Source organism: Curcuma longa, chromosome 21, assembly GCF_044706935.1.
Source record: "Curcuma longa cultivar G26 ecotype Majalengka, Jawa Barat chromosome 21, ITB_CL_G26_1.1, whole genome shotgun sequence".
In the NCBI taxonomy this organism is placed as follows: domain Eukaryota; kingdom Viridiplantae; phylum Streptophyta; class Magnoliopsida; order Zingiberales; family Zingiberaceae; genus Curcuma; species Curcuma longa.
This window is the reverse complement of record NC_133881.1, coordinates 9391901-9405426: the sequence shown is the minus strand read 5'-3', so window position 1 is coordinate 9405426 and position 13526 is coordinate 9391901. Positions and strand designations below refer to the sequence as shown.

At 36.9% G+C, this 13526-nt stretch overlaps 2 protein-coding genes across 5 annotated transcripts; one reads left to right on the top strand and one right to left on the bottom strand.

Moving 5' to 3' along the window:
• Positions 1-233: 233 nt before the first annotated feature.
• Positions 234-8346, bottom strand: LOC141814538 (alanine aminotransferase 2-like). Of its 4 annotated transcripts, none has more exons than XM_074702493.1 (15): positions 8178-8346; positions 7774-7824; positions 2987-3037; positions 2787-2852; positions 2656-2717; positions 2269-2347; positions 2081-2185; positions 1884-1994; positions 1641-1778; positions 1488-1562; positions 1273-1393; positions 1047-1204; positions 896-970; positions 625-828; positions 234-541 (listed from the first exon to the last, which is right to left on the bottom strand). In XM_074702493.1, the coding sequence occupies exons 1-15, from the start codon at positions 8223-8225 to the stop codon at positions 425-427; spliced, it is 1461 nt and encodes a 486-aa protein (XP_074558594.1). In that variant the 5' UTR covers positions 8226-8346; the 3' UTR covers positions 234-424. The 4 variants fall into 4 exon arrangements, with proteins under 4 accessions (XP_074558594.1, XP_074558593.1, XP_074558592.1 ...); XM_074702492.1 differs by having other exon boundaries at positions 625-780; positions 8178-8328; XM_074702491.1 differs by having other exon boundaries at positions 1074-1204; positions 8178-8328.
• A 2509-nt stretch (positions 8347-10855) lies between these two features.
• On the top strand, positions 10856-13187 carry LOC141815152 (rhamnogalacturonan I rhamnosyltransferase 1-like). The gene is made up of 5 exons (XM_074703088.1): positions 10856-11253; positions 12026-12093; positions 12161-12249; positions 12500-12662; positions 12876-13187. The coding sequence occupies exons 1-5, from the start codon at positions 10983-10985 to the stop codon at positions 13185-13187; spliced, it is 903 nt and encodes a 300-aa protein (XP_074559189.1). The 5' UTR covers positions 10856-10982.
• Positions 13188-13526: the final 339 nt, after the last annotated feature.

Sequence of the window (13526 nt, the reverse complement as noted above, 5' to 3'; positions counted from 1 at the left end):
ATGGATGACACAAGGCTTACATTCTCTCCACAAGAGAAACTAGAGTATTACTGTATGATAATTGATAATTGAGATGCAACTCACCAACTTATTATGCTCTGAATCATAAGCCAATTTTTGGTTCCTGCAATTAAAGGAACAAGATATTTGTCAGTCATATGCATGAATATAAATCAACTGAGCTACAATCATTTTAAGTTGCTCACTACTTGTTCAGCATTTTCATAGCCCAGGTGCAGTTATGTATTATTAACATGATAGGAACATATCAAATTGCAAGTGACCACCCATATTATTCTTTTCATCTCAATCATTATGTTCCATCCAAAACAATGAAAACATGAATGGACTGGACTACATCTGCTTTATTTAATTTCAATGATGATGAAATCTGCAAACTGTAACGCAACCAATGAATCTTTATCTAGTCACGGAATTGTTGCATAAAAGCTTCATGGAATGCCTGGAGCCTGCAGATGATGCCTGGGATCTTCTCCTCTTGGGGCAGGATGGTGCATCTGATGTGCCACGTTCCAGGTTCCTTAATAAAATCAACAACAAACTTAGTATTGAGTAACTAGGGCCCTAAGAAAAATTTTACACACACTAAGCATTTGCTTGCACCTGCCCGAAGCCTGATCCAGGAACAACTACAATGCCAGTGGCGTCGAGAAGGCATCGAGCGTAGAACATGTCGGGGGCTGCATCGACTGCCTTGGCGGCTTCAATTGCCTTCTGAGGTAAATGTAGACGAGGGAAGAGGTACATTGCACCCTCAGCCTTGTTGCATGTTACACCTTCTAACCCGTTAAATGCATCTTCCAGAGCCTGTGTATTAAACCAACAAAGACAGACAAGAAATCTCAAGAGCAAAGACAAGTGATGATTATGATACCTTTGCTCGTCTTGCTAAAGATGAAAGAATCCCTTGTTTCTCTGCATTGAATGATTCATATGATTCATCCCCAACCTGAAGGTTCATCCATCCGAGTTATCGTTAGAATGGTAACCAGATGGCTGGCTGATAATTAGAAATTGATATTCACCTTTGGCGGATTCATGACGAGACTTACGAGAATTTGGCCAGAGATGTTAGAGAAGCAAAGGTTTACAATTGCCACTTTGCAGATTTGTTCTTTCACCTCCTTGCCGAAGCCAGTTACCTCCATGTAGCCTCCTCTCTTTCCGCATTCTCCATAGTACCCTGATGAAGAGGTAAAAGAATTAGCATCTAGGGGTTGAAATTTTCACCAGGTAAGGAAATCAGCAAACCTTTAGAAACCGAGTGAATTGATACTAAACATAGATCCTCATCCTCATACCCCATCGACCTTGCAATCTTCTTGAAAGAGTTGAATTTCTTATCATCGACATATACATTGTCCTGGTATACCTACAACAATTTAATGCAATATGGATAGGAACTGAGGATATATCTTGTCTTAGTTTCAGTGTAGGAGGAAAGAACTTATCACATAGGCATTCACCTCATCTGCCAGAAGAACCAATCCCTCATTCTTACAAAACTCAACTATTTGCTTCTGGTTTTCTTTTGCAAGAACCTGGTGAAAAGAAAAAGATCTGATAGATTAAGATAGACACCCTAGAAATTGTCTTTCACAAATGACAGTAAGACAAACCTGTCCGGTGGGGTTGCCTGGATTGATCACAACTAATGCCCTCACTGTGATGCCCTTGGATCGAGCATCATCTAGCTGTTTCTTAAGCTCTGCAATCTCCAATCCCCATCCAGTTGATTCATCCAGGTAATATGGAACCTAGCCATCACAGTTGTATCATTTAGCTCCTTGATGCCAATATAGAGACTGCGTTAATATTAAATATGTTCTTCCTTAAACAAGCATATGAATAAATGAATATACAAGAGAGCCGCCATGAAGAAAAATGGAGGCAGAGTACAATGGATATTGAGGAATGGGGCAAAGTATGCCATCTTTCTCAGATCTTATTAGCAACTGCATGATAATGTGCACCTGAAGTCAAAGACAACAATCACTCATCAGCATGATCAGTAATTTGTCTGATATGTCTCATAAATAAAGCTAAAGTAACTAAATACCGCAGGAGTTGCTCCATCTGTTAGGAAAACATCATCTGGATTGGCAGGAAAACCATCACGAGAACCAATTCCAGCAGCAACTGCATCTCGTAAGCCTTTGACACCCTGTAAAATCACAGAAATTAAGTTTTATTAGGATTAAATAGAGATGAGAAATATTTTCACAAGCAATAAAAGCATGTTCTTGCCAGAGTATCACTGTAACCTCCTGTAGTCCTTCCGGGAATCACATCCAGAATCTGCCGAGCTCTTGCTATTGCATCTCCACTGCATATTAAATATAGCTGCATCAGTAAGGTGAGATGAAAAGGCACCACATTGTGAATCCAAACATCTTTAAACATTTCAAATAACTATTAAAATCCAATAAGATTGAAAAAAATTTAAAACTCAAAATTTTAAATTGTTCCAGCAGTGATCGATTCTCTGTCCAGTTAGTTTTATATTATGGCTATTGGCCATGCCAAAGAGCAAAGAACACAGAGCAATGGCAAAGACAAACATCTATGCATCACAGTATTGTTAAAATTATTTAATTCAACAGAAGTGTGTGCAGAGGCACTGCTCAAATGTACCTGAACAAAGCATGAGTTTCACTTTTGTCCAAAAGAGGTGGATGATCACACAGGACAAGAACCTAAATAGGACATTAAGTATAAGTGGGAAACAAAATTGCATTCACTAGTAGAAACAGTTGTATACCCACCTCGCGGAAAAAAGTGATAGCCTTTTGACCAAGAGACTGGGGACTCCCAACATTAAAGTAAAGTATCTGCCAATAAGAACCCAGAATTTCAATGAATTTTTGGGAGAAAAAACTTATCTGAGCTAAAAAAAATCAAAATGTGAAATGCTCTATGAACAACAGCCATCATATTAGATTAAAACTTGCTGTGTTAAACAAACCTCATTGAATGGATGAGACCCCGGCTTGTTTTGTAACTCATGCTGTAATCGCTGTATTCAGTTTGAAAAAAAATGGTATTTTAGGTGATATGATTACTGAAAATCAACAGAAGGCCAATTATCTTCCACACTATTAAACAAAAGTTCAATTTATCACTGAATGCAATAGTAAAAATGTCATAGCATAAACATATTCAAACCACCAAAACATGATTAACCACAAGAGGAATGTGGACTATGGTAATTCATAATTTTTTCAAATACAAAAGGCATGCATTTTTGCTACAAATATGTCAATACTGGCATTTACAGACCTATAAGGTGATAATCCTAGGTCTATACCTTTGTTTTTCCTCCAAAAAGTACTTGATTTACAAACTCTGTCCCCAAATGGGTAATATCAAGAAACAGACAGACAAATATTCTGGTTCACAGATATAATCAGCAATGTTGTACATTTTATCAAGAATCTTCAATCAGTAAATATTGCCTGAGCTTACAAGTTCACCAAAATTTAGGGATCACCGACTAGTAGAAAAGTTCATCAGGCAGATCAAAGGTTATCAAAATGTCAATATGCTATCTACTCGTCCATTTGAACAACCATCAAAAGTGACCTGCTCGAATGGGTTGGAGACAGACTTACTGTTGAAATCCAAAGGAAGTTGGAGGAGGAAGGTAGGCTCTCCCCTTGGGGCCTTTTTTCATCACTTTTGTTTGTTTGGATAGAAGAGTATTTGTACACTGGTAGGAAACAAGTGGAAGTGCAGAATTTTATCACTGATGTCCATCATTTTGGACATCAGTTGGCTGTTCATCTGATGCCCTATGTTAGTGTTGTTAGTTTGTTGTGCTTTCCTACTTTCACGGAGTATTACCGAAGTGATGATTTTTAATGTTGTTGATGTCCATTAGCTAACTCCGCCTGTGATAAGTTTACCTTATCATTGCCGGTCCCAAGCCCGGATAAAGGAGGAGGGTTGCGTTAGGTTGCCAGCCAGCGTTAAACTAAGGCAAACACTCATGAATGGATCCATTAAACTATTGTGTTAATGCTAGGATGTTCCCCGGAAGGAACGCGTTGCAGGGTCCGACTGTAACGTCTCGGCAAGGACCGCTACATCTCCATGAGAACTTGGGTGTAGTGTTAAATGAGCAAAAGTTCTCACACCATAGGTTGGGTAAGAATAAAAATTATAGGAAAATTAATAGTCTAAGATTTGGAACATGGAATATAGGAACCCTTACTGGTAAAACAATGGAGGTAGTAGATACGATGATTAGGAGAAGAATTAGGATTTTGTGTGTACAAGAGACAAAATGGGTAGGCGAAAAGGCAAAGTTGATAGAGAACTCGGGTTATAAGTTATGGTACACAGGGAAGAGTAAAACAAGAAATGGAGTTGGTGTTATTGTAGATAGTTCGTTAAAGGATGAAGTTGTAGGAGTAAATAGAAAGGGGGATAGAATTATAGCTCTCAAAATAGTAGTGGAGAAAGACACTATAAATGTAATTAGTGTATATGCACCTCAAGCAGGATTAGATGAAAATACCAAAGCAAGGTTTTGGGATGACCTAGATGAAGTATTACAAAATATTCCATCAAATGAAATGATTTTAATAGGAGGTGATCTAAATGGACATGTTGGAGTGAAAAATGAGGAATATGAGAGGGTGCATGGGGATTATGGGTTTGGAACAAGAAATGAGGAAGGTAAAACTATACTGGATTTTGCGATAGCATATGATCTTATACTAGCTAATACGTTTTTTAAGAAAAGAGAAGAACACTTTATCACATTTAAAAGCGGGAATAATAAATCGCAAATTGACTTTCTTATGGTTAGGAAGAGGGATAGAAAGATTTGTAAAGATTGTAAGGTCATTCCTAGAGAAAGTTTAACTACCCAACATAGGTTAGTAGTATTGGATATACGTCTTAAGCATAATATCCATAAAAAGAAAATATCCACTACTCCTAGAATTAAGTGGTGGAAGTTGAAGGATGAGAAACAAAACATATTTAAGGAGAAGGTAGAAGGACAAGTATTAGGTGAAGTATACGGTGACCCTACTACGACATGGGATAAAATGGTATCAAAGTTGAAAATAATAGCCAAGAGTATACTCGGCGAGTCAAAGGGGCATGTACCACCAAGTAAAGAATCTTGGTGGTGGAATGAGAAAGTACAGAAAAAAGTGAAGGAAAAACGAATAGCCTATAAGAAATTATATATTTGCAAGAATGAAGAAAATTTAAAAAAATATACACTAGCTAAGAAAGAGGCTAAAAAAGCAGTGAATGAAGCTAAAAATACAACTTTTGAGCAGTTATATCGAAAATTGGATACAAAAGAAGGAGAAAAAGACATTTATAAAATAGCTAAAGTGAGAGAGAGGAAGACAAAAGATATTAGCCAAATAAGATGTATTAAAGATGAATGCAATAGGGTATTAGTAAATGATGGAGAAATAAAAGAGCGGTGGAAGAGGTATTTTGATCAACTTTTTAATGAAGGTGTAGGTGACCAACTTAACTTAGGTAATTTAAGCAGGTCGTCAAATGAGTATAGAAATTTAAATTTTTACCGTAGAATTCAAATTTCAGAAGTAGAACAAGCTTTAAACGGAATGAAAAATGGAAAAGCCGTTGGACCAGATGATATCCCGATAGAGGTATGGAAGTGCCTAGGGAAACAAGGTATTGAATGGCTTACAAAATTATTTAACATGATATTGAAAACAAAGAAAATGTCAGATCAATGGAGAGTAAGTACTCTAATTCCCTTATATAAGAATAAGGGGGACGTACAAAATTGTGCAAATTATAGGGGCATTAAATTAATGAGTCATACCATGAAACTTTGGGAAAGAGTAATAGAAAAACGATTAAGGAAAGAGACTATGGTCACCGAAAATCAATTTGGGTTTATGCCTGGTAGGTCGACAATAGAAGCTATACATCTTCTCAGACAACTAATTGAAAAGTATCGGGGGCAAAAGCAAGATCTACATATGATATTTGTTGATTTAGAAAAAGCTTATGATAGAGTCCCAAGGGAAATTATATGGAGAATTCTAGAAAAGAGGGGTGTTAGCGTAGTATATATTGACCTAATTAAGGATATGTATGAGGAAGTAACGACTAGAGTGAAGACTTCAGGCGGATTAACTGAAGCATTTCCAATAAAGATAGGGTTACATCAAGGGTCAGCTCTAAGTCCTTATCTTTTTACACTAATCATGGATGAACTTACTGGACACATTCAAGATACCGTACCATGGTGCATGTTGTTTGCAGATGATATTGTATTGGTAGATGAGACACGTGAGGGAGTAAATGCTAAATTAGAATCTTGGCGAGAAACACTAGAAGAGAAAGGTTTTAGGCTTAGTAGAGTAAAGACAGAATATATGGAATTTAAGTTTAGCAATATTGAACGTAATGAGACAAGTATTAAAATAGGAGATGATGAGTTGTCGGGAACTGAGAGTTTTAAATATTTAGGATCATTTTTGCAAGCCGATGGAGGGATTGAGAGAGATGTCTTACATAGAATACAAACAGGATGGTTGAAGTGGAGGAGAGCATCAGGTGTTTTATGTGATCGTAAAGTGCCTCTAAAACTTAAAGGAAAGTTCTATAAAACGGCAGTTAGACCTGCCATGTTATATGGCGCTGAGTGTTGGGCTATGACTCGAGCACATGAGCAAAAGATGAGAGTTGCGGAGATGAGGATGTTAAGATGGATGTGTGGACATACGAAGATGGACAGAATAAGAAATGAGAGCATTAGAGAGAAAGTTGGAGTTGCATCTATTGAGGAAAAACTCCGTGAGACACGTTTAAGGTGGTACGGACATGTACTTAGACGACCGATAAGTGCTCCAGTTAGGCGGTGTGAAACTATGACAAATACGCATATCAAACGAGGGCGAGGTAGACCAAAAAAGACTTGGTTAGCAACAATAAAACAAGATAAAATTTATTTAAATATAAATGATGATATAATAGGAGATAGAGCTCAATGGCGTAAAAGGATCCATATAGCCGACCCCACTTAGTAGGATAAGGCTTGGTTGTTGTTGTTGGTTGTTGTATGTCCATTAGCTACGTGATTTGTCGACCTCTCATCTATAAGATTTGTGTCAGTTTGTTGTGTGCTAGTGTTTTTGTGTATTACATCATGGTGAGCTGAGATAACTGTTTGTGGTTCGAACATGACTCTTACTATGGACAGCCTTCAGGCCACATGTTGCCTAACCAAAATAGGTGGGTGTGAACAGGGTAAAGCTGCCTCACCATCAAGAAACCAAGTTAATTAGTTGACCCAAATCTAAGATGGGATAAAGCATTTGAACAACTAGTGATGCTGAAGTGCCACGTTAATAGTCACCTTGCTTCCTGGATTTACTTGTGTGAGGAATGTGGGACTGGACCGTACATTCAGGATTAGTTGGCTCGTAAAATCCAAATATCTTGTAAACAAAAAAGAGCATTTTTCCTAAGCAACCAGGGCACAAAACATACACAGCGCATGCATACAGTATTTGAATAACTAGTGATATTGAGGTGTTCGTTAAGAGTCATCTTGCTTCCTAGATTTACTTAGTGTGAGGAATGTGAGACTGTACTGTTCATTCAAGGATTAGTTGGCTCGTAAAATCCAAATAGCTTGTAAACAAAAAAGATAAAGCATATAGAACTCTAGTTTAGGTATGATATTACTCATTCTACAAAAGTGGGAACAAAATACAGATTAAAGATTAACCAAAATAGAAGTACCTGGGCATGGCTAGCAATTTCACCACGGATGGCATAATCACACCCCAAAACCTGGAGTAGAAAAAGAAGGAAATACAAGACATAAAAAAGACAAATAAAAAGCATTCATGTTACCTCTTATCCTTTACCACTAATTCAGGTTTCTAACAACCTGAAGGCCAAGGATGGAGGCACATGGGAAGGATTGGGCTCGATCTACCCGACAAAAAACTAACAACGTAGTGATTTAACGTTGGAAAGGAAGGAAAAACATTTTGGCCCATTTTACATTCATAAATAGCACCATTTAACAAGAAGGCATCTTTACCAAGCTTGAAAGCGTGGCAACGAATCGAATAAGATGAACATTCGAGATTTGGGTCCAAGGAGGCATTTATAACAAACAACATGACGGAAGATCAGACCTTTGGGTTAATAGATTCGATGGTGACGGCAGGAGCTGCTGAATCCATGACGTCGGAGTCGACGACAGCGGCGGAGGACGAGTAAGAGCGGGAAGCAGAAGGCGTGGAGCGAGAAGAGGAGCGCGAGGAGCCAAAGACTAAGAGCCGCCTTTCCGCCGTCTCTGTTCCAAGCCACTGCACTTGGATGGATCTGCTCTCCTAAAACCTCCCACGGAATCAAAGTTGGAATCTTAAAGCAGAAAACAAATCACCATCCAAATTAAGGGAATAATAATATTGAAAATTAAGTTTATTTCTTCTTAAAAAAAAATGAAATCTACCACATAGCGATACTATATGATCGGCCTCACAATCATTTATAAAAATTAAGTTTACTTTGATCAATAGTGTGGAGCTCTGCACTAATAATTTTTAAATTAATATAATAAATTTAAATTTAAAAAATTAAAACAATTCAGTCTAATTGAAAAAAGATATTAAAACATTTATATAAAATTTAAACTACGTAAAAGGATATTAATATATAAATATTATATATTTGTTAAATATTCATTATATATATATATATATATTATTATTTTCATAATTTAATTTAGGATAATTGAATATCTTGACTACGTCATTGCCTCTGATGCAAGTAAAAATAGAGAAGTGGAAGAAGAAATGAATAGAAAAATGATATGAAATAAATAATCATATATAGCATAGTCTCTCCTAGAGTCTCCTTTCATTTATCTTATATAGGAAGAGAAGTCTAACAAATATACTTATTAAAAAATGATAAAGAGAAGACTAAAGGATGTTGTAATGACCATCGTGTCCCTTTGCTTGCCATGTTCTTTTGCATATTATGTCCCTTTATATGCTGGGAGTTCGGGAAGTCAAGAGGGTGGAAAGTAAGAATGTTCACTAAATCAGTGGTCGATAATTTAAGAAGTTGAAAGTTCAAAACTTACCACAAGACTCCTACATTGATCGAATCTGACCTTATTTTACCTGACTTCTATATTGATCCAATCAAGGATCTGTCACGTGGATCATCTATTTATCTCCGCATCATGTTGAAGTATCTTATCCTAAGTGGTAAGCATGGAGACACTTGTTGCTTAAGGTTTCAAGTTCGAATCCTTTTAGCAACATATATTTGTTGACTAAGGTGCTGTGCGATTCATGTGTTAACTCGACTAAAGTGCTGTTTCGACAGTATGCTCTTATCAACCTAGTGTATGCTTCCAAAAAATCCCTTAGGGGATTTTTTGATATGGGTGTTTCGACGGTGGGGTCGGTCACTATAAAAAATTTATCCACTACAGTTTTTCATTATAAAAAGTTTATCCACTATAGTTTTGCCCCCGAGGCATAGGTGAGTTGGTTACGACGCAGCAGATTTGCAGAAGAGGGCAAGAGTTCGAATCCTGACGAAGCCAGACAATACCCTCCTGCATCATAACCAACTGCACTTTCTCGATTTACCTCCTCATATATGGTCGTGGGACTGACTGTGTGGGGCCGCTAAGGTGGCAGATCCACCTTTTGCAGAAGAATGAGTAATTAAGTATAATGAGGTTTTGTATATGTATACATATTATCAAATGATCATTATTAACCTAATTCAATACTTACAAGTGATCTTAAACCATTAAAAATTGAAGAGAAAATTTAAAAAAATGACACAAATTCTAGTGGATTGAGTTTGTGCACATATAGCCCTCGGGGCATAAGTGAGTTGGTTACGACGCAGCAGACTTGCAGAAGAGGACAAGGGTTCGAATCCTGACGAAGCCAGACAATACCCTCCTGCGTTGTAACCAACTGCACTTTCTTGATTTACCTCCTCACAAATGGGCGTGGGACCGACCGTGTGGGGCCGCTAAGGTGGCGGATCCACCTTTTTGCAGAAGAGTTTGTGCACATATATAAATAGATGAATTTCAATAGGATTTTTTTATATAAATATCATACTTTTAGATTTTAGCATTAAATTAAAAAAGGATTAAAGTGAAAAATCTATTTTACTTTAATGGACCTCCTCCAATTCTCAAAATGAAAGTGTAAAGCCAAAAGATAAAATAAAATTAAAATTTCAGTTTTAACGGAATTCTAGTGTTTAAAAATCAAAATAAAAAAAAATACTATAATCTTCATTGAGAAAACAAAACTCATAAACTTAAAATGGATGAATAACCACAACTCAAAAATACAAGTAATGTTTTGTTGTGATTCACTAGAATCGATTTATGTTCTAAAACTTAAATTTTAATTTAATCGATCGGTTAGTTCGTCGATTCTTATAATATTATTTATGAGTAATAAAATTTGTTCCTGAAACATAGTTGTGCTAATTACGACAAAACAGAATTATTGAGATGGACAAAAATCGAATCTCGATTAAGCCAAGACAATGCATCCAATTCCTCTACTCACTTTGTATTTCATTTCTATATACCACACCTTATAAATTAAAAAAAAAACTAAACAAGATGCTTCACATGGAATATTTAAATCAAAATAAATATTGTTAATAAAAAATATTAAACTATTATTCTAAGAATTCATTAGGTATATGCATGTAATATTTTAATTTTGGATTATGTGTTTTATAATTTATTTAAAACTATATATTCAATTTTACCATGTTCTTCGTTTTACCAAATAAAAAATTGAGTCCGTGGGAATTTCTTCTCTTCCCTTCTCCCTCGATCTTGGAACCTGATTTGGTGCGGGAGTGCAGAAGAGATCGATACTTGGAGGTGGGTACTGCGATTTAGGGTTCGTGCCTCCCGTTTCCGATGAAGTGACGGTGCGATGACTGGGGGCGTCGTCGCAGTTGAGGCCTGCGGGCTGCCTCAGGTGAGAACGGCGGTGCCGGCGAGGGCGCGGCGGCAGGCGTGGTTCGTGTCGGCGTGCGGTTTTGTGCTCCTGTGGACGTGCCTGATCCAGCTCCTTACCTACGGCCGTCTCTGGCGGGGTTGGAATCCCGCGCGGTTTTTCCTTGTCATTAGGGACGGCGTCCCTGCGGTTGAACCGAGTTCCGCTCCTCCGGCGCTACTGGCTTCGTCTCCAGTGCTACGGTCGAGTATGCAAACTATCTATTTTTCACAACGTTGTTATGGCACAGCATAGAAATCCTTTTTTTTTTGGACTGTTGCGTGTTAGAGGTGTCTTATGAGAAAAGACAATGGAATGAGGGTAACAGTTTGACCTATCTTGATTCGCTAGTAAAGAAACGATTTATTGCAGATCGAGGCACTTCTAAGCGCACAGTAGACGATTCATGAGTAAATACCTAGAACAAGTAAACGGGATTTACTGTATATAAAATAGAATTTGTAGATTCTTTGGCGTATTCATTCTTTGGCTGTTGATCTTCTGCTTCGCATGCTAGGCAAGGCAAATATTCAACAGCTTGCATTTTGGAGGTGTTGATACCAAGGCAAACAGCAATTTTACATGCTGTTGATTTTCTTTTCTTCTGTATTCATTGGCTTGAAGAAATTTTTCTGCAAGGACGACTCATTTGTGCTTTGGTGTTCATGATTTAATCATAGTTCTTGGCCGACAGAGGATGATGTTTTTTTATCCACTTAAATATGAACTGCATCAGACTGACTTCGATTTTTTAAACATAAGTTCTTTTGATGGTTAAACATGATTTTCCAAGCCATTCAAATTTCAAACACAAATGATCCATCTTTAATATTTACAAACTATATTTGGAGTTGAAACACAACAAGCATAATGCTAATTTTGTAGCAACTCATTATTTTGGAACAGAGATTAATAAATTGGAATTCTAATTTAACTATCTTCTGGTGTCTAATGCCTCTTCCAAATCCAACCATTTTCAGGGAATTATACAAGCAACGGCTATCTGAAACTATCATGCAATGGTGGCTTGAACCAAATGCGTGCAGCGGTTGGTAGATTCTTTCTGATACATCCCACCAAATGCAACTATTGAGATTATGTTATTTGGCTTCTAGATATGTGACATGGTGATGGTGGCTCGATTACTAAACCTAACATTAGTGGTCCCGGAACTGGACAAGAATTCATTCTGGGCTGACCCAAGGTACCGTTCATCTGTATATCACATCCAAAGTGCATTCTAATCCGACACTATAAGAACCCATTGCTGAGCATGTAGTATATTGTCAATAAATTATAAAACTGGTACAGTCCATTTCTGAGCAGTATATCAAATATTCGTATCATCTGACATTGACACTTATTTACAGTAGTTCTGTGCTTTGTATTAACTCATTTTATCCTGTTGTTTCTTATCACTCTGTTCCTTATTTATATCTGTCTTCTAACTGCAGTAATTTTGATGATATCTTTGATGTGAGGCATTTCATCACATCATTGAAAGATGAAGTGCACATAATTAAAAAGCTACCGAAGAGCATTAGTAGAAATACTTCAAGCAATTTTCTTATGATGCGTCCTGTGAGTTGGTCAGATGAGAGATACTACTTACAACAGGTGTGAACTTATCATCTTTAGCTTATTATATTTGACATTTTATTCTTTTACTTGAATTGCTAACTATGGAATGACTTGCTCATTTTTGCCAAATGGTAAGAAAATAGTGCTATTCTGTTTCTGGAGTGCTGTCTGCGTTCTTGCAAATTGCTCCCTGATTTGTGTGAATGTGTGATTCTCATGTTATCTCTCTCTCTCTTTCTTATACTGCAGATTTTGCCACTATTCAACAAGTTTAATGTGATACAGTTTAATAAAACGGATGCACGATTGGCAAACAATCTCGCTTTTGAGCTCCAGAAGCTTAGATGCCGTGTAAACTATCATTCGTTGAAATTTACTCCTCAGATCGTGACATTAGGAAACAAGTTGCTTCATATTCTTCGAGGAAAGGGATCCTTTGTTGCCTTACATTTGAGATATGAAATGGACATGCTGGCTTTCTCTGGTTGCACTCATGATTGTTCTGAGACAGAAGTTGAAGAGCTTAAAAGATTAAGGTACACAGCAATTAAACTTCATTGATCCTTTCATAACTCATTCACATGTTTTGATTTATTAATACAAATTCTGGCTTCTGTAAAATATGCCATCATGTCTTCTATGGGATTTGGGGGCTTTTCATTACAAATTAGCAGTGTTGGAAATCAAATTATGGTAGTTAATGAATAGATGTTAAATTGCAAAAGCAAATTCTCTTTATTCATTCTTTTTTCTTCTCACAGTGGAAAATGGAAAAATAAAAAAAGAAACATATGGCATCTTGATTTTTGAACTAATTTAGGATTTATATTGTTCGTTTCTTACAATAGGAGAACTTGTGATGCTTAGTATCACATTTTGTGGATTCACCTTTTTTATTTG